General features: G+C 37.9%; 1 protein-coding gene across 7 annotated transcripts in view; it reads right to left on the bottom strand.

The window, feature by feature from the left end:
* The window catches only part of WDR33 (WD repeat domain 33), a 69761-nt gene that overhangs the window by 15342 nt on the left and 30478 nt on the right, over nucleotides 1-23941 (bottom strand). For 2 of the 7 annotated variants that reach the window (XM_032119545.1, XM_032119546.1), the window contains exons 8-15: nucleotides 4137-4263; nucleotides 3432-3586; nucleotides 3231-3309; nucleotides 2602-2712; nucleotides 1699-1793; nucleotides 1483-1491; nucleotides 702-788; nucleotides 336-475 (exon numbers count right to left, since the gene is read on the bottom strand). In XM_032119545.1, coding sequence (XP_031975436.1) covers nucleotides 336-475; nucleotides 702-788; nucleotides 1483-1491; nucleotides 1699-1793; nucleotides 2602-2712; nucleotides 3231-3309; nucleotides 3432-3586; nucleotides 4137-4263 — 803 coding nt within the window. Of the gene's footprint in view, nucleotides 1-335; nucleotides 476-701; nucleotides 789-1482; nucleotides 1492-1698; nucleotides 1794-2601; nucleotides 2713-3230; nucleotides 3310-3431; nucleotides 3587-4136; nucleotides 4264-11469; nucleotides 14849-23941 lie in introns of those variants that run through there. The other 5 variants (XR_004242092.1, XM_032119550.1, XM_032119548.1 and 2 more) reach the window with 5 other exon arrangements.

Here is a 23941-nt window from a genome sequence, read left to right as displayed (position 1 = left end):
AGATTAATTCTGTAGAACAACACATTTGCAACACATGGCAGCAATGAGAAAGGATATGCTGAAACATTTTGTAGTATGGATACTTGAAAGTAAAAACAATGCTGAATAAAACTTCCATATTTTATAACTTCTTCCCAGGCACAGATATAAGACAGAAGGTATTTAACAAAATATTTTATGTTTAAATAGTAATTAAACTAGCTACTGTGGTAAGTTGCACTGGGTGTTGATACAGAAGAGCTGATACCGAAAATCCAAAACATTTCAAAAGACACACACTTTTTGAAGTTGGGAAAATATCAGGTTGTTCTGTTCACTGTGTATCATGTACTTACCTGCTGAAACTGTGCTGGTATTGGTTTTGCATAGGGAACTTTTTTCTGTGGCACTTTCTTTTGGTCCTTTTGCATTACTTCCTCCATTCCCCAATCCAGTCCTGGGATTGTCATTTCAATGTCATTGGACTCATCTTTCCCTTTGGCACCAGGGAAACAAACAGTCAGAGCAATGCTGGCTTACAGAAAGACCCTTTATTTTTTTCACAGAGATTTTCAGCTCATCCTTCTTTACATTGCAAATATGAACAACACAGAACTTTAGAAAAGAGCATCTATGCTCCCAAAGAATAGGAAAAGAATGAAAAAGAAGTCACACAGTATCTGGACTGCTCAGGAGAATGCTTCCCCATAGCTATTACTTACCCATCTGCTCCTGCTCCATGGCTATTTTCAATTGTTCAGGTATTCCCATCCCAGGAATAACTGCCAGGCTGTTGGGCTCCAGATCATCTAGAGAAAAAAAAAATATTTATACTTGGAAAATTTTTCTTTACGTTACCATTTTAGCCCTTCAGATTCTCACATGCTTTTACCATTAGTATCACATTCCAGTAGTAAATACGTATTTTACAACTGGTAGGTCACAATTTAGTTTCATACATGAATTACGGGGTATTAAAAGAACTGCAAGTTCAGATTCATAAATCAACCCCAAAAGGTCAGAAACTATGTCCTTTCAGGAAAGTTACATTGGGGTAGAAGCTGAGAAAAAGAAATAATAACCCATAACCAGTCCTATTTTTGTTATAACAAATCTATATATTTTAAAACTTAAATTGTATTTAAGTCCTGCATTTTCATTTCCTGCCCCCCCTCCCCCCCCCCCCCCAAAAAAAAAAAAAAAAAAAAAAAAAAGGCAAATAATCAAAAATCTGAAGAAACAGATGCAACTACAGGTGGCTGAGGCACGCCACTGAGCTGGGCATTCCTGAGCAGCCTAAAATTTTTGAGCTAAATCCTTATGAGGGGAGTAAAGTTTAAAGCTTTTAGTAGAATTCAATAATTTGAAAGCTTTTCCTGTTGCAGTTCAGCACTGTGGGAAGCCTTGAAGACAGATGACATTTTCAGGATGAAAAGTAAACTGGAGATATTTGCCAGAGGGAGAGCCAAACCTCCTTCCTGTGATTGACAGAGCAGGTCTTACCTCCTGGAGCTGTGGAAACAGAATAAAACCCATTGTTGGAATCATGATTGCTGACAATGTGGAAAGTAAAATCATCCTTAGAAAAAGATATTTTTGCCCCAGTGGTCACCAATGCTGTAATTCTGCTTCCTCACCTGACCCAGAAGCATCACCTAATGACCTAGGCCTGTTCTTGACCCCAATTGTCTTCCTTCCATATTGAGGAAAGTGCCTTACCATATTCCACACCATCCTCTGACATCCCAGGCAGCAGGTTCAAGTTGTAACGATCTCGCATTTTATCTCCAGGCCGATTTCTAGTCCAAAACTTGCTGTCAAAAGGAAGTTATATGATCTCATTAAGGGTCAAGAGCATTAACAACTTTTAATCTAATTAGTTCTTTGATTTTTAGTATAGTATCTTGATTATATAAGGATTCAACTCTTACTAAATCGAGTTCAGCTCTAGATGTGAACACAGGATATGAGCTTCAAGCCAAAAATAAAAACCCCAACGAGTACTGTAATGAATTGCATAGTTACAAGTTAGAAGGTACTTCAAAGTGTAACGTGTGTAAGTACAAGGCATCAACATCAGATCCTGAAAAAAAAATTTCTAGTCCATTCCAAAACCTTCTTGCTCAAGTATATTTTTCATATACACTAAATATGCACATGGCCCCACAACAATTTACTGCATTTATAAAATGCACTATGGTTATAGCATGTCCAACCTAAAAATGCAACCTACAGCCTCTGAACATGTCTGCAATGTCAAAAGACATTACCAGCAGATGATCTGCAGGAAAAACTGCTGTGGAGATAAGAGTATTTCTTCAGCAAGAAACTACAAGAATTCCTTCTTTAAACATTTCTTCAGTGGATTTAAAAGCTCCCACAAACCAAAACTGTAATATTTTTTAAGGCTTCCTTAGAGCAAGGACAAGAAGTTAGACTCCACCTTGCAATATAAAATGTCAGTGCCACCTAGTGCCTCCTAATAATGTAAGTTGTGTCTCTGCTTTGGCCACTGGTTGTGTAACAGAACCATCCCAATCTATTCACAGATGCCAAGCACTGTTCTAGTTTCTAAAAGTACATACATTTCCTTAGACTTTCTCTTTAAATACTTGGAATTACCTGGTGTGATCATTTGAGCCTGAACAGAGAATGTGTCCGAGGGGATGCCATGCCAGACTCCAGATCATTCCTTCGTGGGCCATTTCCATTCCACCAACCTCCTTCTCAACCCTGATGCATTAAAAAAAGAGAAAATCAGTCAAACACAGCTGAATATCTCCTACAGCTACAAGAGAAAACTTTTGCTATTCAGTTGTTGTTCATCCTCTATCCCCTATCTTGTCAAACTTAAGCCTCTGTCATTTTTCTGCTGGGTGAACTGATTGTTCCCAGTGGTTTTAATAGGCAGTTCCGTAATGAAGGGATTTTTAATTGTACATTTAAAACCAAAATAATTACAGCACCTCAGAACAAGCTTTAAGAAACTAGGAGTTTCAACCATTCATCACCATCTCGACACATGGCTGGTTTTGTGCAAGCAATTGTATCCTTTGAAGCACATTTCTACAGGAAAACTTCTTCATAAATGAAGCATATTAACAAATTCCTCATGTACAGAGAAAAACTATTATCATAAATATGCAGGCTAAATATGGATTCAAAGGGGAAAAGAGGTATTTCGTGTTTAGGCTAACAACTTGCACAACTGACCAACATCTTTCCAGTGTGCTGATGAAAATGCCACATACCCAACATGCCAGAACAACAAGGACCCATCAGATCCTCCACTGGCAAACAGCCCTTCGTGAACAGGATGCCAGGCCACAGCTGAAACACACAGTAAGCCACAATCAGAAGGTGTAATACCAGGATTTCTAATTAATGGAAATAATTTTAACTTTTAATCCAAGCTTAATAATAACAATCTACATAATAAAACAAATTCTGACCTGTGGCCTCTTTCTTATGACCCCTGAAGACCTGAAGTTCTTCTTTCAGGTTACGGATGTCAAAGAGCTTACAGAGATGGTCACGAGAAGCTGTCAGCAGCCAGTTACCATTGAGATTCAGTTTCACCTCCATCACTGTGTTTTTATGAGCATGTCTGCAAGCAGAGAGAAACAGATTGTTTGTCCTGAAACTGATTTCTCAGACAGAGATAAAAATTTGCCAGTCACAAATATTCAGGTCAATAACAAGGCAGTTCAGGCTACTAAAGCAGAACACCAGGGCTTTCTGTGCGAAGGCCCTGTGCTTTGACCTTGGTCTTTTACTTCAGAGCAACTGGTAGCACTCGCTGAGACAGTATCCAGTTACTGGGCATGTTTCTACTGCCCCATAAGAAAGTTTTCATCAGCCAGATGAAACACCTCATTTGTTTTTCCATATCTCAGTCTGAATGAGAACTGTGTGACTAGACTGTCTGTGAAAAAGGACAAAGTAAATTTAAATAACAAATATTAAAGTCTCAATTTTCCAGGTACAGACTTGTCTTCATATAACCTCTGGATTTTCTTGCACAGCTAAAAGCACTAGCTTTATGTTTGAAGCAACTGTGTATGGCCGAAAAGTTGTGATGAAAGGAGGTAAGAAAGGAATTAAGAAAAAACTGTTTTATAAAGTTAGCTTATATTTGAGCAAATCAAAAGTCTTACAGTGTGGCAAGGCTCTGGCCAGTCTTTGGATCCCAGAACTTGATGGGCTGTTGGCTATCTTTACTTCCTGAAACAACTAATCCCTTTGTTGGATGCCAGTCAACACATTTCACATCTGCTCCATGTCCTGTTAAGAAGATAAAAATCGTCCATTCTGAGATTTCACAGACACTGAAAAGACACTGAAAAATTACAGGGTGCACACCTTATAACTAATGTAAAACTGAATGAAAAACATCACAGAGCACAGGTTACAAAACATAAACTAAATAAAATCTCTTCCAAGTCATTTAGCTTGCCTTCCTTCCCACTAATTAATAGGAGCATTTTCTCCTCAGATTATGCCCTCAAATCAAGCTCACTGGAAAAATTATCTAAGAAGTTTCTGTTTAAATTGATACTTTTCTTTAGGCTTTGGCCCTATACAATTTCACAGTATTTTAAATGTAACTCTGATGAAGCATTTATATGGAGGTGGTGAGGTAAAATGACTCTGTTACACTTCACTCTCAGTGAAAAACTGTAGAAATATAAAGCAAATTCCTATTTGTTCTTATCTTATCAGTACTATCCTTTTGCTGTCCTGTCAGAAAATAAGCAAAGAAATTAATGGATCTGAAAACTAAATTAGCATATGATGAAAAGATATCTTATGAGATGTGATCTCTTCTCAGTTTACAGGGACTCAGGTTTTTCCAATGCTTAAGAATTAGCAGAGAAAAACCCTTGTGATATAATTTCCTTTTAAATTGACTGACCTTGAGAGAGAATCAGTGCTGTTCAGATGAGCTAAAATCCATTAAAAAAAAAAAAAACAACAAAAAAGCCTGTTCCTGCTGCATGACAAAATGAGGTTTCTGAGGTTAACTATAGGAATTCAGAGAAGAAATAACAAACAATAATTTCTTTCTCCAATCTCTCTCCACACCAGCCCACTTCAAGGGAGAGCCAACAGTAATAGTCCATCCCAGAAAATGAGGCAGCATGCAGTAACTGGAGAAAAAAGCAATTTGAGAAAGGAGGCTCTGCCTGCAACACAAAGGCACTGAAGTCATAAATGGCATGGAAGAATGGGAGCATACTCCACAAAAGACTAAGGACTCCCATCAATCCAGACAGCTCCCACACAGACTGCTTTGCTACACAGTGGAACATGTAAGTTCAAGCAGCACAAGCTGTCTTAATACAGATCTCACTTTGACAAGACATTAAAAATAAGTATCAGTTGAAATTTTCCTGAGGCCACAGAAAAATCAAATTAGAATTGAAGCCTTTATGAGCCCTGAAATCACAAACCAACGATTAAAAGGATAAAAGCAGTTACTGTTTATTGAGAGATCCCTCAGGTGCACTTATGGCAAAATGCACAGCAGAACGCACACAGGGCCACAACACTTCTATACGTTTAGCAAATTGGCACAATTGACAAGAATCCCCAATTAGAAGTACTGTTAATGAAGTAATTCTCCCCTTTCTCCTACCCCCCAATGTTTATGTCTACATACATGGCAAAGTAGAAGAATGGTCTCGGTTCACTGAAGAAGCGAGATAGGAACAGGATTCCAGGAATGTGTCTGTCTAACAAAGTACTGGAAGAGTACTGAGTGCTAGCTAAGAAAGGAGTAAGTAATATACTTGTATCTTAAGACAGAAGCAAACTGATAACACATGGAGTACACTCTCAAGTGAGTGCAACTTTCCTCTTCTCTGGAGGAAAGGACAGACAGGGAAGAGGTTCTTGACCAAAGAAGATATGAATCCAGCCTTGGTAAGTATATGGGAACAACTTTAACAACTGACTGACAATATAGATGAAGGAACCCAGCTCCTCCCCAGCCACAGCAGGCAGAATTGTCTTTGGAATACGCAGGGCTTCAGAGAGGAGCAATATCCTCAAGTTGCCAAGACTGTCAATGTGCTCTGGTGGTCTGGGCTACCAGCAGAGAGGCACTCTTGAGGTGCTGCATTTCCTTTCTCTCTGGCTTTTCTAATGCAGAAAGAAGTGACAGGCACTGTCTGCATTTGTTCTGACTAAGTCTCTCGACTGAAACATGAAGCTGAATGCTGAACAAATCTTGCTTCCCAGTGTTTATTTGGAAGGAACAGTTCAGCCAGGAGTAAGGGAGAAAGTGCTCCTCCTCCACAGTGGAGGGGAATCCACGCTTGCAAATTTCCAGCTAAGGATATTCTGTGGGTAGTTGCTATCATGCAGTTCCCAGGGAAAGACAGGACATTTTAAGTCAAGGGCAAAACCAGGCCCTTACAGAAAAACACTCCCTTAAAGTTAATACTTGGTTCAACTGTATGAAAATGTGTTCAGACAAGAATACTTGAGTACCACCGTAGGTATGAAATAAACAAAGCCCAGCAAAACTGTAACAACCCCTACTCGCAGGGACTGGAGTGATGTTGGCATTGCTGCTCCTGAAATACAGACAATTAGCAATGGAAAAGCACAGGGAGATGTAGGGCTAACTCTGCTTGACAGAAAAGATTGCATCCACAAAACAAGTGATGCTGGTGAAAGGCCATGCCTGGGTGATAGCTCATCCTGTGCAAGGCCCTGGTTTAGGCTCTTCTTGAGTTAAGCCAGCCCAAATACAAATATGTACCCTGAGAAAAGTAAGGCTTAGAATGGGCAATCTTAAACAGAGCAATTGAAGCATCAACCCTTCCAAAGTCTTCAAAAAGGAGAGACAGTGACACACAGCACCAGGCTGATGGGCTTTTGAGAGCCAAGTTTGATAGTCACTACCCATTAAGCCCAGAGCACAGAGCTGAGAAGCAGGAGAAGATGCCAGGACACTCAGAACTTGTAATTAGAGCAGATAAATTACTGTGTACTTATCAAAAGGCTTCTGGCTATCAGCACATTAATATTGTTCATGGGGATCAGAAGAAACTTATATTCTTGAAAAACATTATCATTATAATCTTTGTATGATTAAACAGCTAACTGGCAGTTCCTGCAGAGAGCGTTCTTTCAACCAAGGCACTCTGGATTATGGCAGCAGAGGGGAAAACTGGGACCCTCCTTTGTAATCTAGCCGGTGATGCATCCTGCCCTCAGCAGAGCCATCTCAGCCAAAGCTCTGCAGAAATGGGATCATCACACACTTAGCTTTAGGTTCCTAATGCAATGAAGCATTCTCAAGAGAAAATAAATTTTTCCCTACAACAAATATGCTTTAAATGAACTATTTCTAAGGGATGAACTAACTCAGAACATTTACATAACCAAAATAACTGAATAGCATCATCTAATCAGACCTTTCTTAATTTCTTTTAAAATTGAAGCAACTGATGTTGTATATTGCTTTTCCTTCTTTCTGCTGGTAGACGCACACACTATTATCTGTAATGAGACACATGATGCAGAAAATACATTTAAAATAACATTCCAGGAAAAAGCCACCTCACAGATTTTATTTCACAGTTGTTTTCAGTTCTTAGTGTTGGGAATCAGCCTCTCCTCTGGTACAAAACCCCCTTGTCCCCAAATGCCAAGCTGAGAAAACCTTAATTCATGCAAATCTCTGCAGTTTACATTCCCTGTTTGCTGACAACAGCTTTTGCTCAGTAATTTCAGCAGTCACACACGTCTGCCTCTCTGATCAGAGCTTCGGAGTGAGAATTCCTCCCTGAACAACTCCTGCTCCTTTGCATGGACCTTATTAACAATTCCCTGTCTAACAGGGATGCTTTATGGATAAATGAATTGAAATGTGTGAATTGTGTAGGAGTTGTGGAAATGGAAGGCCCATAAACCAACTAAAATGAAAGACTGAAGGCAAAGATTTTTGAGAAACTCAACTCATTTAAAATCATGAGTGAATGTCTGAGCATAAACCCATATACTAACACTTGTTGGTTTTACTTATTATAACTTTTCTCAACCATTTAAAAAATTTGCAGAAAAACAAAGGCAGGCATATCTAGCACCTTTAAAAAGCTCAGATACAAAAGTAGTTCCCTACTATTACCTTTCACATGCATAATAAATGTTTTGAGTGCCCTTAGTTACAATCCTCTTAATTAAAATACTGATTGTTAGTACATCTAGCCAATTTCTTTGAAGGGTTGTTCTTTAAAAGACACTAAACAGAAATCCTGGCTAGTGAAAGGCATAACAAGCTATAATAGGATTATGTGTAATGCTATTTGATCAAATAAAGTATGTCAGAAGTCTGAAAAAGTACACATAAATTAAGGACATGATTTTTTTTTTCCCTCCTCACACTCATTTATGACTTTCTGAATATAGCTTACAGTGTAAAAAAAGTTGGTTTGAATCACTGTCTCTATATTACAGTTTATAAGATATCCAATATTTTATAATGCAACTGTGTATAGCAGTTACAGATATATCAGGTTTATTGCTGTAGCTTAACTTTTCTGTTTTACATTCTTTCCCCATGGGATGTGCCCCATTCTGAATGCACATAAATTCAAAGAGAATTTGATAGATGATACTGGAAAATTTCTAGATCCTTCTCAGCAATTATGTGAATGTATACACACAAAGACACCAGCCTTAAGGCATCTTAACATTTTAACACCCATGTTCCAAAGAAAATGGATATTTATAACTGTTTATATTTTAGAGAATTAACATAATCATTTAACTGCAATGATACTGTTTCTCATTTCGAATTCTATTTACTTGGATTTATTTTTTTAAAGACCCCTGGTTCTCTTACACTGTTCTAAATGGGGAGTAAATAGAGTTGTGTATCCCCCACCTGGCCTGGTCAGATTGAAGCCTTTTTGTCACCACATGCTGACATTCACCTTCCTGTACTCTGTATCCCCAAAACAACAGCACACCTCTCTAACAGCAGGGCCTTTGCAGAGGATTATTTCCAAGGGATCTGCAAAGAAGCATTAGGTCTAACTATCAACGAAACTAAGGTTCTCCACCCCCAAAAAAGAGAGGACAAGGGAGACAGAAAAGAGACCTGCAAGTCAAAGATAATGGAAACAAGCATGTTAGCAGAAAGGAATTCTAAGTTTTCCACATAATTCCCTTAAAATTTACTATTTGCTTCTAGCCTATTAGGCCAATTGGATTATTCTGCCTGTTCCATTTTTATGAAAGGCTTTTAAAATGCTACCTGACAGTTACCCACTCCCCAGCACTTCCCTGCTTCCATGTACAGCTCACTTAGGAACTGAATACCTCACACCTAAAACAGCCTGGGTACTGTCTTGATCCCACTGATCAGGTCAGCAGAAGGGTAGGTTTATATTTAACTCTATAATTTAGTCTTCTTTGCCCTATCAAGTTATGTGAACTGTCCTACGAGCTCTTGCACTTCCTCTTCTCCACTCCAAGAATGAATACCATAGAAACCCTCCCCCTACAGATACACAGCCAGCTTGTGCTTTTTAGCATAATGTGGGAGGTTGGTGCATAATAAATTAAGGGAAAAGCTCCTTTCAGTCTTCACTGGATTAAGAATAATGCCTCCCACCATACTTTCAGACTTCTGTACCACAAGCACAAGTTTTACTGTCCTTTGTTGCTCAGTCTAGCTCTCTCCTAGTTTATTGAACTTGTTATCCAGAGACACAGCAGAGAGACTGCTGGTTTTCATCTACCTACAGGGGATGTTTTCTAGATCCTTAGTATTCCACTAATCCAGCAACAGAATGGGACATAATTCATCTTTGTTTAAAAATTTACAAATAATTTTCTTTTCCTTACACTTCTATAATTTCTTCACAGACAAAAGCTCTTGTAACAGGTGTATGATCTGTGAAATCAGGAGTTTAAGAAACAATAATAATCACTAAACACTAATGAAACAGGTGTGGGTAAACAAATTACTTTTCCATAAATGAGTTTAAAATTTGTATATGCTAGTCCCAAACTTATACCACTCAGCGAACAGTTTGAATTCTACAAAACCCTAATGAACTGGCAAAACAAGTTTAAATTTAATGCTAACTGTGTGTTTGCACAGCTTGTAATGGTAAATGCACTGTACAGAATAATGAATAAAAGTTGTTATATTACATGTAATTACCAGTAAAGGCAAGTAGCGATCTGAATTCTTTACATCTGTGGAAATTCAATGACAGTATCTTCTGTAAGTGCTTGCTTACAGCAAGGAGAAGAAAAGCAGCTGAGTTCCAGTGTACCTGGGACCTGACCTGATCATGAAGGGTTACGTTTTTCGCTACACTCATGTTAAACTGAGAGGGATTGTTTAAATTCTTCAATTCACTGAGCAACTTCCAAAGCTGAAATGAATTGTTTTGAACAGAAACAAAATTCACATAGCTGAAGATGCTTGCTAGTTTAGATCTGTGGTGTCAGGTCCATGTTTTTTAATCATTGAGTAGTATGTTCATGCTAGAGTCTACAAACACTCTAAAGATACCTTTCCTTTTAGACATATATTCTTTTTTCTAGCTCCTGAATTTATTTTTCAGTGTTATCACTACCTACACCTGATCAGGTTATTTATGCTGTAAAACATATCAGGACAAAACAAGCCTGACTGGGACCACAACCTGTAAAATGTCAAGAGGTGTTTAACATTGTCTTAGTGAGAACCAAAAACAAAATCAATTAAATATGCATGTTTCAGAATTTCTTATCATTAAGACACAGTTAAGTCATCTCTAGATTGACCACATAATTATCAACAGTAAGTTATTTTAGTATGTAAAAATATTACTAAAATGTCACTAATTTTGCTTAATCAGCATCCAGATATTTTAACTTACCACAATTTTATGCACTTAATCACCTATTTATATCATTAAGAGCAGCTCCGTTACAGAGAGATCACTTATGTGATGATGCTTTAGATGCAGCACAATGCTTTACTGCAATACAGCAGTCAGTATTTCTAATTAAAAAGTCTGTATTAATCTTAAACAAAAAAGCCATTAGAAAGCTCAGAGCTAGCTCAAGAGAAATGACAGGGAAAAAAGGGCAGAAAGTGTCCAAAGAGAAGATATACCACATTAAAACTTCCAACACCTTCTTATTCCAAATAGAAATGCGAGTGCTTAGCAGTAATGCAGCGGAGTTCAAGGACAAAGACGGGTTTTCCTCACAGTTAAATTATTTATGAAACACAGACTGGATTCTACTTTGCACGCAGGCATAGTTATTGACTAAAATTCTCACTGCATATTATTTATGATTTCTTTGCATGTACTTAGCAGAGAATTAAAAGGGAGTTTTTTTAATTGCAAAAGGTGGCATAATTTTTTTTTTTTTTTTTGCTGTTTACATTACCTGTAAAGTAGCTGGGACTAGATGTTCTTTTCTGTTAAAAAATTAGCCAGCCTACTTTGAAAGCAGCAACACACTTGCTTTTCATTGACAGAAAATATTTATTTACAAGGGCATTTACATTTAATGATAAGAAAAATATCATACAAGAAACATTAAAAATTAACAGCAATTATAAGAAAAACTCTCATGCTTCATAACATTAACAGCTGACAGGAGCCAAACCCCCACTCCCTCAGTAAGAGCGTCCCACAGTTTTCTACTGCTTGTTTTCTGGCACTTTCCTTTCAAGTATCTGGCACTAGTCACTGGATCTGACAAAGCCTGCACTGCCTCTAAGGAGTGTTGACTGTCTGGAGCCACCAGACAGGACTGATCTCATCTAAACACAGCATGGCACAGAACAGGGGAACATAGAACAGGGACGAGTACAGCTGTGTCCAAGAGCGGAACAATGTATGGCCCTTCGAAGCAAGAAAAAGCATGAACTTAACAGATGAGAAATTCAATTATTTTTCAATCATGACTCTGCAGTTTCCATAGCTTTGTGGCTTTATATCTAGGTACAGAATCAAACTGCTGGGCAGTATATTATTTTGTAAACACAGACCAAAAAATTTTTCACATTAAAATGTTCCCAGTCAAGTCCTCCAAATATGAACCAAACAAGTGTTTGGGAATCTGCCTACAGCCTGTACCATCAACTTAAAAAAAAGCCAAACCAGAATAAATGAATTTGATCAGAGTATCAAATAACACAAAGTCTCACAGTGATAGTTTATGTCAAAGTAACTACTGAATAGTCAGAACATACACTTGTATTTTATGAATCAAAACCAAAGTGGGGCATGAGTTAAAAACCGGTGCCTGAAGCCAAGCTCCCAGAAACTGATGTTACTTTGAGATGAACTGAACCTAGAGTAGCTTCAGTGGCCTTTTCTAAACACACACTAAGAAACTAGTTCTGGTCACTAATTACTGAAAATGGTGACTTGGTGTGGTTACTGGCTGCCAACAGGGAGTCAAGATCCCCAGCCTTTCCACCAGCACACTTTCGTCAAGCCTTCGCCTGTTACACCTGTGTGACACTATTAAGCAAAGCCAAAGTTTGATAGTTTTTCTGAAACTCACAAAAACACAGTATCAATTTACATGTATTTTTACATTAACTTGAAGCTAATAAAGAAACTTTGGTGCATCCTAAAATTCAGCCTGGCAATTTAGTTAACAGAGGGGAAAGGAAGGAAATCAGGGCAGACACTGCAGAGTTTAGTACCTCCTTGCCTCTAGATCTCTGCTTTGACCAAAATTTCAGTCAAGGTTCTAAGTGGTAAAGTCAGATTACTTAGCTCCCAGCTCTGGGAAGGGAACAAAGACTTCCAGAAAAGCTACGTGTAACCTTTAGTAGTAATTTCCAGTAGTAATTTCCTTTAACATCCTGCTGAATGCTCATTTGAGTTCTGCTGGTGATTATGGCTGTTGCAATAGAAAAGAACAGCCCAAATACCTAGTTTAGAGGTTAATCCAAGTTTCAAACCCCTGTGTGGCCACATGACCAGAGAATTCTCTCAGAAAGCTGCTAAAAACTATGAAAAGTATTCGTGGATCTCAGTAAAAGAAGGTACAAGAAGTCTCTTATATAACTTGGTATACCCTTACTGCCAAGTGAACCCAGAATCTTTCAATAAAAACACCCAACACAGAAGGACCACCAAGACCTTTCAGTCAACTTGATATTCTTTAACTGGGAGAATAGCTTTCAATGTGTCTTCATGGTTAAGATGACAGGGAAGGTTCCTACCATTTTAACATCCCATTGAGAGAAGTACTAACAACTGTCAGTCAAGTAAATTACATTTAAGGACAGCCACGAATGATCATCTGACCAGAACCAGATGAGCACGTGTCCAGCCAGGTGCTCACTTTAAGGGACAGCACTCTTGCAGGAAAGCTGTTTTTCTTCTTGCCAACCAAAAAATACATGTAAGCTATTTCTGACAGTTTACCATTACAAAACACGTCATAATCATGAGTCCATTATAATTTCAAGCGAAGAAATACTGAATTTAGGTACACAGAAACTGGGAAAACCATTTTCTTTGGTTCTAGGGCAAAAACTGCATGACTGACAATACTCTCAGTAGTATGTGAACAGCAGCAGGGCCGGGGTGAGGTGAGGGGGCCAACAGAAAGATTATCAAACTTTGTATAGACTGTAGGAAAAGATTTGTGTCAGTCAATAATCCAATTAGCAAGTGTAAAAGATCCAAGAAGGGATATGAAGATAGAGGCCATTCAAGTCGCTCTTTGCATTTTGCAATGCCACCAAGGCTGAGCAAACTAAGAAGCAGCAGGTCTACTGAAATGAAGTGCTGGCAGAAAGCAGAGCACTGAGTTACAAAGCACTGCTCTTTCTGAGCAGACAGAACTCTCATCTCAAGCAGAAAGGGCCAATTTTCAAGCAACTGAAATACAAAAGGGCTGAAAAATTATGGGGACAGAAACCCACCCAATGAACAGAATACCATGAACTGAAACAGAAAAAAATCTGGCATGTAATTATCACATGAAATATTGCACTATCATACAGTCGTGTCTAATTCAGTTGTCATCTTGAGGCTAATGAGGAAAAACACAACGAAGTTAAAAAAATAACAATCTCAGTGAAAAAGTGTAATTGAAATGCAGGAGACAAACAATGATTTGAAGAGTGTTACAGAAACCTAAGAGAGAAACCTTTCATTTGAAATTTTAAGCAGCAGACATGAGCTCAGGCGAGAGAGAGAAACAAGGAATGTTTTCAGTCTTACTTTAAATTTCTGCATCATTAGTGCTCTTATTTTCCCGACTTTCCTATATCACCACCACACTCCCAGTCCTCTCTTTCTTGCCACCTAATTATTCTGAAATTTAAAAAAATCTTTTCCTCTTTCAGATTTAAAAGTAACACTGAAGTTTCTAATTAAGTAGAGAAATGCAAATATTTTTTTATTTCTGCTTCAATTCTAAAAATAGGTCCCTTATTAAATAATTGTTTCACAGTGTGGTTGTACAAATATCTATGAAGCTCTCTAAAATTCTGTGTGTCCCCATGTATAATTTTAAATTTTACAAGCACATGAATGATCCAAAATAAAGCTCTTCACATGTGATTGAACAGAGAGACAGGGAAAAATATGGTGTTCAAAACTTACCAGGGATTTTGTGCAATAAAACCTAACAAAGAAAGGGAGAGATGTCAACAGGAAGAAATGGGATAAAACAATCCAAATAATACTTCAGTAACTCAGATATATCAAAACCAGGGGGAAAAAATATGGAGAACATGTAAAGGTAACATATATGGTTATGAGAAGAAAGGCAAAGGGGACCATCACCAGTCTAAGTGGGTTTCCTAACAAAAGTGCTGGCAACAATTTGTGGAAAAGCCTGTCCTCAGATTCATTTACTAATGTCACAGCTGTGAACAAAACAAGAGAGATGTGATTTTTAAAGTACAGGGGAAAAAATGCTGCCACTACTTCTCAATGTGTAAAAAAAAAAAAAAAAAAAAAAAAAAAAAAAGAGTGTGACACAGGTTTCCTATGACAACATGTTGAGACTGTTCTTTCAAGACCAGACCAGAGGATACAGGAATCAAACACACCCCACCACATCAGGTTATGGATAGACTAAATACTTCTTCAAACCCTGTGCTTCTGGAAATCACTACCAGTTAGATTTTTTTCACTGCTGACCTCAGAGGAGTAAAAACATCAGACAAGAATATTGTTTCCCTCTGTGATGCAGGTTACAACTGATTTGTATTTGAATCTACAGGGACAGGGACATGTACTCAGCAGCATGTTACAAATTCCCAAAATAAGATAAAGAAATGATGCAGAATTTGGCAGGAAAGAATCCTAAAAGCCTACTGCAGCTCTAACTGCAGTGTTATGTTCTCATGAAGTATTCAGAGCTTCCACAGGAAAACATGTTGGTTAGAACAGGAAAATTACTCCTCAGAAGCAGAAAAATATTCAATTCCAACACTACACCAACAGCTCCTGGCTGTTATTGCATACCCCTCCATGTTAGCACCAGACACATTGTCTAGCATTTCAAAATGAAACTTTTCCAATTAGATACACAGAAACTTTGTTAGTCAAAAACTTACACTCAGAGGAAAAGTTACTCAGTCTGAAGTATTTTTTGAATGAAATCTATTATAGAGCTTTAAAGAAACCTTCAAAAATTTTATAAAAAATGCTAGGGAATACATAGAGCCAAAATTCTAGAGAATATATGAAAAGTCAAATGACATGGACAAAAGAATCCAAGACAGAGAATGTCCATCTATTTGTAAGTGCACACAGAACAAAAAAAGAAGTCTGACCATCTCTTCAGCAACACTGAAAAAAAAGAAGCTTTTCAGTTTTTCTGAAACAATTATCTTGCCTGCAGAATTTTAACCCAGTCTTCTTTGGTACAGGATGAGCATAACAGCAGGAATATTAATACCAGAGATTTTAATTATCACCATTCTGGAAATACAAGTTGAAAACACTAACATGTTATCTATGGGGCTTTTTTTCCCTGGATCTTGGAGCATTTGCTATACAAAAACAGCACCAGGAAAGATACCTGCTAAACTTCAACTCATCTGCAGCTGTGTAAAAAAATGTGGCTTAAACCACCAACAGAAAACACCAGCTATATTATCAATTTAAAATTAAAGGCTAAAGAGAACAAGTGTTTACTGAGACGATGTGATTCAGAAAGAAACTTTTTCCTAGGAATCTTTCAATGTCTCTCACTGCTTTCTGTAGCAGCTTTTCAAATTTTTAATCTTACACACACCAAAAGAAAGAAAATACAAAGTATCTTTCCAGTCTCAGAAATGTACAAACCAGCTCCCATAACCACGATGAACTGGGTCCATATATGAAGCTCCAGAGACAGGTGACAGCTAAAAAGCAAGTGCTCTTGGGAAAATGGCATAGGTTTGGAAAGTAACAGGCAGAACGAAGTAAGGAGGTCAAGCATAAAAATGAGGTGGAGGTCATCGCCAGTATAAGGCTGCTCTCCTGGCCTGGAGAAGAACTGATCTGTGCTCTTCAAATAAAACACCTTTTACAGTGCTCTATGTGATGTGTGTAGCTAAGCTAAGGAATGTGAAAATGCAGGAGTTATCTTCTAGGAAGTTGGACTTTAGAAATCTTCTGTAAAATAAAATTACTGATTAAGTGAATCAGTGCTGTGGAGGAGGCAGTAAAGTCACCTCTTCACTTGCACAGATAAATTTCCATACATAGTCTCATAAGCACAGACCAAAGAAAGATGAATCTCATGAGAGAAGATGGTATAATTTCTGTTTAAGAAAGACTAGGTAAGAGCAGGTCATTGCTACTGAAGCAATCCACTGAGGAAACTGAAAAAAACCCAAATACACTTGTGGGCAAAACGATGCAAGGGAACAGTACTGCCAAACTTACATTTTGATTTTTAATATTTCTGTTAACACAGCAACCCCGTATTGGGGAGTAAAGTGCATTTTTAACCTTAAAAAGTTAACCCAAAAAAAAGAAGCTTTAACAGGTATAATCCCATGACAACAGTTTATTTTCAGTGCAAATAAAATACAGTTATTGTTTTAGTACACAGAATACACCTTCATTAGGCTGGTCTCTGGTTTTGGAATACACACTCCCATGTCAATTATCTGCTGCTAGCAGGATGCAGTTTTACAAGAGTCAACGTGCCATGAACATGACCAGCTGTGACAAGCACTACACTGGGGAGAAGGTACAGCAGGCTGGGAAACACCTGGCTCTAGAAACAGATCTTCATCTGCTGGAGACTGGGCTTGGATCACTCCAGCAGCAGCAGTTCCCTGATCTCCTTGAGACAGCACAAGAGGCTGTGCCCTTGGGTCAATGCACCTCTCCCAGAAACCACTGGGGATTTAGTTCTGCAGCGAGATGCAGTCTGCATGACACACATTCAGTGGCAAAGAAGCAGAAAATATTCCTGCTGCTTTGTACATCTATGTCATGTACAAATGAGTAAACCTTTACAAAAGTTATTGTTATATAAAAGTTATACAGCCTCATTATCTATCAAGTGGTTTTAGGAAGACTTTTCTGCTACTGTGTGAATGAACTTTTTTTTTTTTTTTTTTTTGAGGGGGACAGATTTTCAAGACAATTAGTGCAATGTAGTATTTTTCACTACCAGGTAATTTGTTCAGGCTGATTGGAACTAGAGTTACCACAAAACATCTGGTGAGCAGAACACGTCACCTGAACCAGCCGGGTTACCATTCCCAGCCCTGCAGATGTCCAGTGCACAGGAACTGGCATCCAAGAGTCACGGACTGAAAAATTAATTACCTCTTCACTCCTAAGCTCGAGTCCTTTCTGTGCAAGGACTGCAAAGAGTAGATACATCAGGAAAAACATTCTGATACTCTTCATGCCTAATAAATGCAACATTAATTTCTAAGATTTTTAACATGGCACTTTAAGTCACATTCAATCCTAATTGAAATTCCCCACATTGTTCCCTTTCATACACCAATAATGAACTATGCTTGTTAGATACTTGTGATAATTGCTGCTGTTAAGTATTTCTCAAGAAAGTTTTATCATACCTATTCCTTACTTGAAAGTAAGTTGAAGTAAGTAAACTTACTTGCAAAGTAAATTATTCCATCTTACAAAAAAGTTTAAAAAAACTTATTCAAATACCAACATTCTGTTGGAACAAAAGTCATTAATTTAGTAAATAAATGATGTGCAATGGATTAAAAACAACTCCTGCATTACCTAGTAAGTCACCTTTATGGAATAAACTCCCATTATTTAGAACCTTCTTTGAATTTCAGTGAATTACTGTGGTTTGCTACACCTGTGGAAGTGATGATACCTGAGATGACAGAGGTCTGCAGGAAATAATGCAGCTTCAACCACTGCACAAAACACAGATTAATTGCCAGTATTTCTAGCCAAGCTTACTAGGAACAGACATCCTCATGGTGAAATTGCAGACTGAAAACACCCACAGTAAGTGCTCTTAGGGAGAGAGACTGGATAATCCTTGAAGAATTCCATGATGCAGGGAAAAGAAAACGGCAGTAGGAGAGCATCAGGCAGCGTGTGCAAAAGCAGGACGCGTTTTCCAGCCAGGAAGGGGTGGCTGCATCCCTACAAGCACAGCTAGCAGGAGTGCACCTGCTATTTAAAGCCTCCACTGCTCTGGTTTTATGATGTCACCACAGGAATTCTAAAGTTTAATGCAAGCACTAAAATTCCTGATTGCATTTTTAGAAAAGCCCTGTTCAAAACTGACAGCAAATGCAATACGTACTACAGAAATGACACCTCTAACATGCTTGTGTAGGTGACTGGAATGATCTTTTTTTTTCTCCATTCCTTTAGAAGCAAGGGATATTCCGGACAAACGAGGAGTAGTGTGAAACAAAGAACCTACCTTTGCCCAAAGAACTCAAAAAAATAACTGCAGAGCAATTAAATGTAATAGAAGAACTGTCTCATTGAATTTAGCTTTTTCCATTTGTAATCATAACATCATGTGCTCACTTGTAAGTCTCTGGAGAACAGGGACTTCAAAAAGGAGAACAGCAATCAAGAGTAATCTATATTCATCAATATTATCAATAATCCTAAGGGCTAAATTTAGCAAAGCAGCCAAGAGAATAATGCTTTTGAGAATGTATGTATTGCTAAAGAGAAAAAACCTTTTACAGTCATTTTAAGTAGGCAAGTTCCTGCTAGGGAAGCAACAAAGAGTCATTGTTGCTTGAAGATTTAAGGGCATAAAGCAAGATCTGCAGGGAGAAGGCATCTTATTATTCAACTACATCAGCTGACCTAAAATAAGCAATTTTCTGCATCCTTAAGAAGGGTTGGTGTAGGCTTTAAAAAAAACCCAAAAAAACCAACAACAAAACCCTACTCTTTTCTCTCACTGGATCAGCTGGTCTAATTAAAAACACTACTTCTGCCTACAAATTATGCATGGATAAGAAAGAAGGTAGACAAAGAAAAGGCAGGATTCTCCTTGACCAGGCACAATAGCAAGCAATAACACCAAGCACTCTATCAAGATGCAGACTTCGTTAATCCTTAGAAAACAGAGACGTCTTGCTAACAATTGGAAGTACCTATGCTACACAGAAGTATGCTTTACAGCAGCCCAGATTGTATTTTCCATGTGCAATGGTACCTTGTTCTTAATTAATTACAATTCAAATGGGGAAATTTTGTCTACAAGTTTTGAAATGTGTTTTTTTTCTTTTTTGAAATGTCCTTTCTAAACTCAGTCATAGTAAAAACACCAAAACAAATGTGGCCTGCACTTTTCATGCTTTAAGACAAAACAACTTCTAAAATTTATTTTTTTAACTTTAAGATAACTGCAAAATAATATTTAGTAATGTGCAGTCTTCTGTTAATATGCTTGAACTCAGAAATTGAATAATTTTGGTTTAGACATTAAAGTCAATCAAGACCTGGAAGACGTGTAGGAATGAACAGTGAAATATACTCTGTAGACCAGCTCTTACTTGAAAGAAAAAGAAAAAAGATTGTCTGAGACCCATTTCATCTGGATGTAAAGGCTTATTTTTGTAAATGCAGCAGGTCTACTTACAGTCTTTGGAATCTGGAAATGTGATGTAGAGAAATGCACCTTCAAGAACACTGATGCACACAGACAAACCTAGGCTGCCCTAGCTCAATGAGTAAGGCATCTACCTAAAACACTTTTTTCTTCTTATTTTTCCTCTTAAAGCAAACACTTTCAATTTAATTGTGCATGGGCTTTAGAGCTTTACAATACAACCTGCACACTCTTTTTCAAGACCGCATCATTTTGAAACATAAAAGAAAGCAGCAAACGTGTATTAAGGCAATAAAATGTGCCCCTGGGACTATTACAGATTTTTAAATAAAAATTATATATGCAAATATAACAATTACGTATATATAGTGTATATATATCTATAGGTATTGGTTTACCTCAACACATAATCAGAAGGAGCTTCAAAGATGCTGACAGCATCTTTCACAGCTTCCTTCTTATTTACAACAAAGTTTTAATGCTTGTAGGACACAGGAAGTTCTGAAACTTCAGTAATGATTACATCTAGCATACTATTAGTTACTAGGGAATGATCAAACATTTATCATCTCTAAAAAAAGATCCACTAAACATGAAATCTTTCCAATCCAAACAGTGTGCATTTCCTCAAGCATGTTAAAAGCTGCCAAAAAAATGAACTAAAAAAAATTTTAATAGGAATTTTTGATCATCTTTTCAAGATCAGTTCCTGATGTCATATATGCTGGTGGACAGCTGAATCCCACATCAGTAGGATTTTTACTGGCTTTGGCAAAACAGGGGAATTCAGTATAATTCAGTAGCCCAAGACCACTGGGTAAGTGAGGCTGGAAGAAATCTCAAAAGTCTCTCTTCAATCTGCTGCTCAAAGCTATGAAGTTAGACCAGGTCACAGAGGGATTTATCCACATTTAGTCTGAAAACCTCCAAGGACAGAGACTGCACAACCCCTAGAATTAAGCAAAGCTCTCACACTCTTCTACGGCCCTAGTAAGAGAACAGGTGAAAAAAAAAAAGATCCTGAACATGAGATCATCTCTGCAGTGAAAACGGCCTTTTAAATGTGTTTTCCACTGGATTAGAAAATAAACTATTTTCTTTTTTTAGAACTTTTAACTTTATTATAATATTTATTTTTATAATGGCAACATATCTGGAACATCAAATGAGTTTGAACTCATTTGAACTTCTGGGGATTGCCATTAAACTTGTACTTAAGTGGGAAATTACATACGAATACCATCTCTACACCAATTTGTGCTACATCTCTCCAAATACTAAAAAATGGTGAAAATTTCCTTTTCAAAGGAAGATGTTTTACTCTGTCAACCATCTCGGGACAAGTGCCTCCCACAGAAAGTTGAAGGGTGGGGTGGAATATCAGCTCTTCACTGAATCCAAAGATGACACTCACATTTTTTTTAATCCTTAAGTGTAGTGGTTATTTACAGCCAGAAAGAACCTTAACCTTTGATGAAAAATGGATCTCAAGGAGCACTAGGCTTTGTGTTAAGCAAGAAAGAATGTTAAGGTCTTGCTATCCAAATTCTGAGGACAGTAAATATGTATCAGAGCTACTCCTTCCTTAAATCTTAACACAGAGAAAAAAATAAAGCCAAACAGGGCTACCCTGGGGAGGAGAGAAGGAAGCCAGCTATAAAGAGAAGTTCAAATGTAATAGTATTGTATAATTATTCAGACTTGATTTCCCCAGCATATAACAGTATGCTGCTAATAATAGACAGGATCCTGAGCTACATTTTTTCGGCAGTTCATTTTACTCTTTAAGAACTAGAACAGTTACAGTTATTACAGTAGTATTACAGCTACTAATTTATAAGGTTATTATGACTCTCTTCAGAGGATTTTTTTTAAAGTGATGAAATTTAAAATACAAGATTTTAACACAATATCTTCAATATTTTTATGCTCCATCATTCTAAAGAAACAGGCAGAGGAAAAGACCTATTGTACATATGGTAGAAAATATGCATCTGCCAGCACACACAGAAAGCTGAGTTTGTTTTTTACTAAAAGGTATTTTTCTTCCCAATATTAAGCAGCTAAGGTAACACATTCCTCAGCTTTTTTGAATGAAAATTTGAAGTTTACTTTCCAAGATCTTGGTGACTTGGTAGAAGCACCTGTTCCAGTCCTGCTATAGTTAACCTTTCAATTTTTCATATTTATATATGGTGAGTTCCCTTCAAAAACTAATTTTGGTGAGCAAAAAATTTCACACAAAATTTCTCTAAATGGTCAAAACCAGATAAAGATCACCTTTTGTCCTTAATGACAATATATGTAAAACACCTGCAGTTCTTGTCTACACCAGCAAATTAAACTGCACTGATTACAACTACTTCTGTATGTGGCTGTAGTTACATCTGGAATAGCTCTCTCTAACATGTGCAGTTGGGCAAAATCAATGCATACACAACATCACAAATATTAAGAAAATATTGTGTATAAAAAATAAATAACTAGCTGATGCATTGAACTGGACAGCATGTGTAATGTATCAAAATAACACCTTGCAGAACTAGAAATATCAGATGCTTCCACTGAGTTAATAATTACAAATAGTACTCTAAACTGTCTGGGATAGAAGATCTGTTACAAAAAGTTTCACGGACAAAGTTTAAGATAAATATATTTTGAGAAGTTTTAGATTTCTCCTGTTTAGTTGTCATGGTTACAGGTGTGCTTCTTTGAAGCTAAGACACTTAACAGCCCTAACACTTTCAAATAAAAAAATAAATACCCCCCATTAAAATCCTTCCCTTTATAAATAAAAATGAATATATAAAAATTTCACGACAGTTACTTTACCTGCAAGACACATTTATACTTTCAACAGCAAAAATCAAAATGTCTTCCCTGAAGACATGTTTTGTTTTCAACAAAAAGCCTGATCTGTGAGTAGCAAAACTAAGTGACAATTCGTATTTTCACTGCGAGATAAGGATCAGTCCCTTGGAAAGTTCTGGCACTGAACTTTGAAAAGAAGTCTTGAGTACATGCTTGCATGCTTAATGTACTCAACTACTTTCTGCAGAAACATACACGTGTACCTTGGTTGTACTCCCAACTGAAGTGAACCAGAGCTAACCTTAGATCTGAGGAGCAACTTTAGATACTTCAGTTTTAGAGCTGTAAACTGACAAAACTTAAAAGAAGAAAAAAAAAGCCCACATTGCTTCACAAGGACTACCACTAAGCAACACAAAGAATTGAAATCAGGTGGCAGAGATAGCTTTTCCTAGGTACAGTCAGAATGATGGCATCCCTCCCTCATTAAAATAGCACTAAGCTGGCCAATCACCAGCCACACGAGCTTTAACAAGGGCAAGTGCTGGATTCTGCACCTGGGACAGGGCTACCCTGGCCGTGTGTATGGACTGGGGAATGAGAGGCTGGAGAGCAGCAGTGGGGAGGGACCTGAGGGTCCTGATGGATGGCAAGCTGAATACGAGTCAGTGGTGTCCTGGCAGCCAGGAGGGCCAGCCAAGTCCTACGGGAGCATGAGGCACAGCACTGCCAGCTGGGCAAGGCAGGGGATTGTCCCGCTCTGCTCTGCCCTGGCGCAGCCTCACTGCAAGTCCTGGGGGCAGGTTTGGGCACCACAGGGTAAGAAAGACATTAAGTTTTAGACAGTTCAAAGGAGGCCATGAGGACTGTGAAAGGTCTGGAGGGGAAACCATATGGGGAGCAGCTGAGAGGTCATTTGATCTGTTCAGCCTGGAGGAGACTGAGGAGAGACCTCATTGCAGTCTACAACTTCCTTGTGAGGGAGCAGAGGAGCAGGCACTGATCTCTCCACTCTTGTGACCAGCAACAGGACTCAAGGGAAAAGCTAGAGCTGAGTCAGGAGACATTTATGTTGGACACCAGAAGTAGTTTTTCACCCAGATGGCTGAGCACTGGAACA

This window comes from Corvus moneduloides, chromosome 10, assembly GCF_009650955.1.
Source record: "Corvus moneduloides isolate bCorMon1 chromosome 10, bCorMon1.pri, whole genome shotgun sequence".
Classification (NCBI taxonomy): domain Eukaryota; kingdom Metazoa; phylum Chordata; class Aves; order Passeriformes; family Corvidae; genus Corvus; species Corvus moneduloides.
This window is presented reverse-complemented; position numbering and strand designations above follow the sequence as displayed.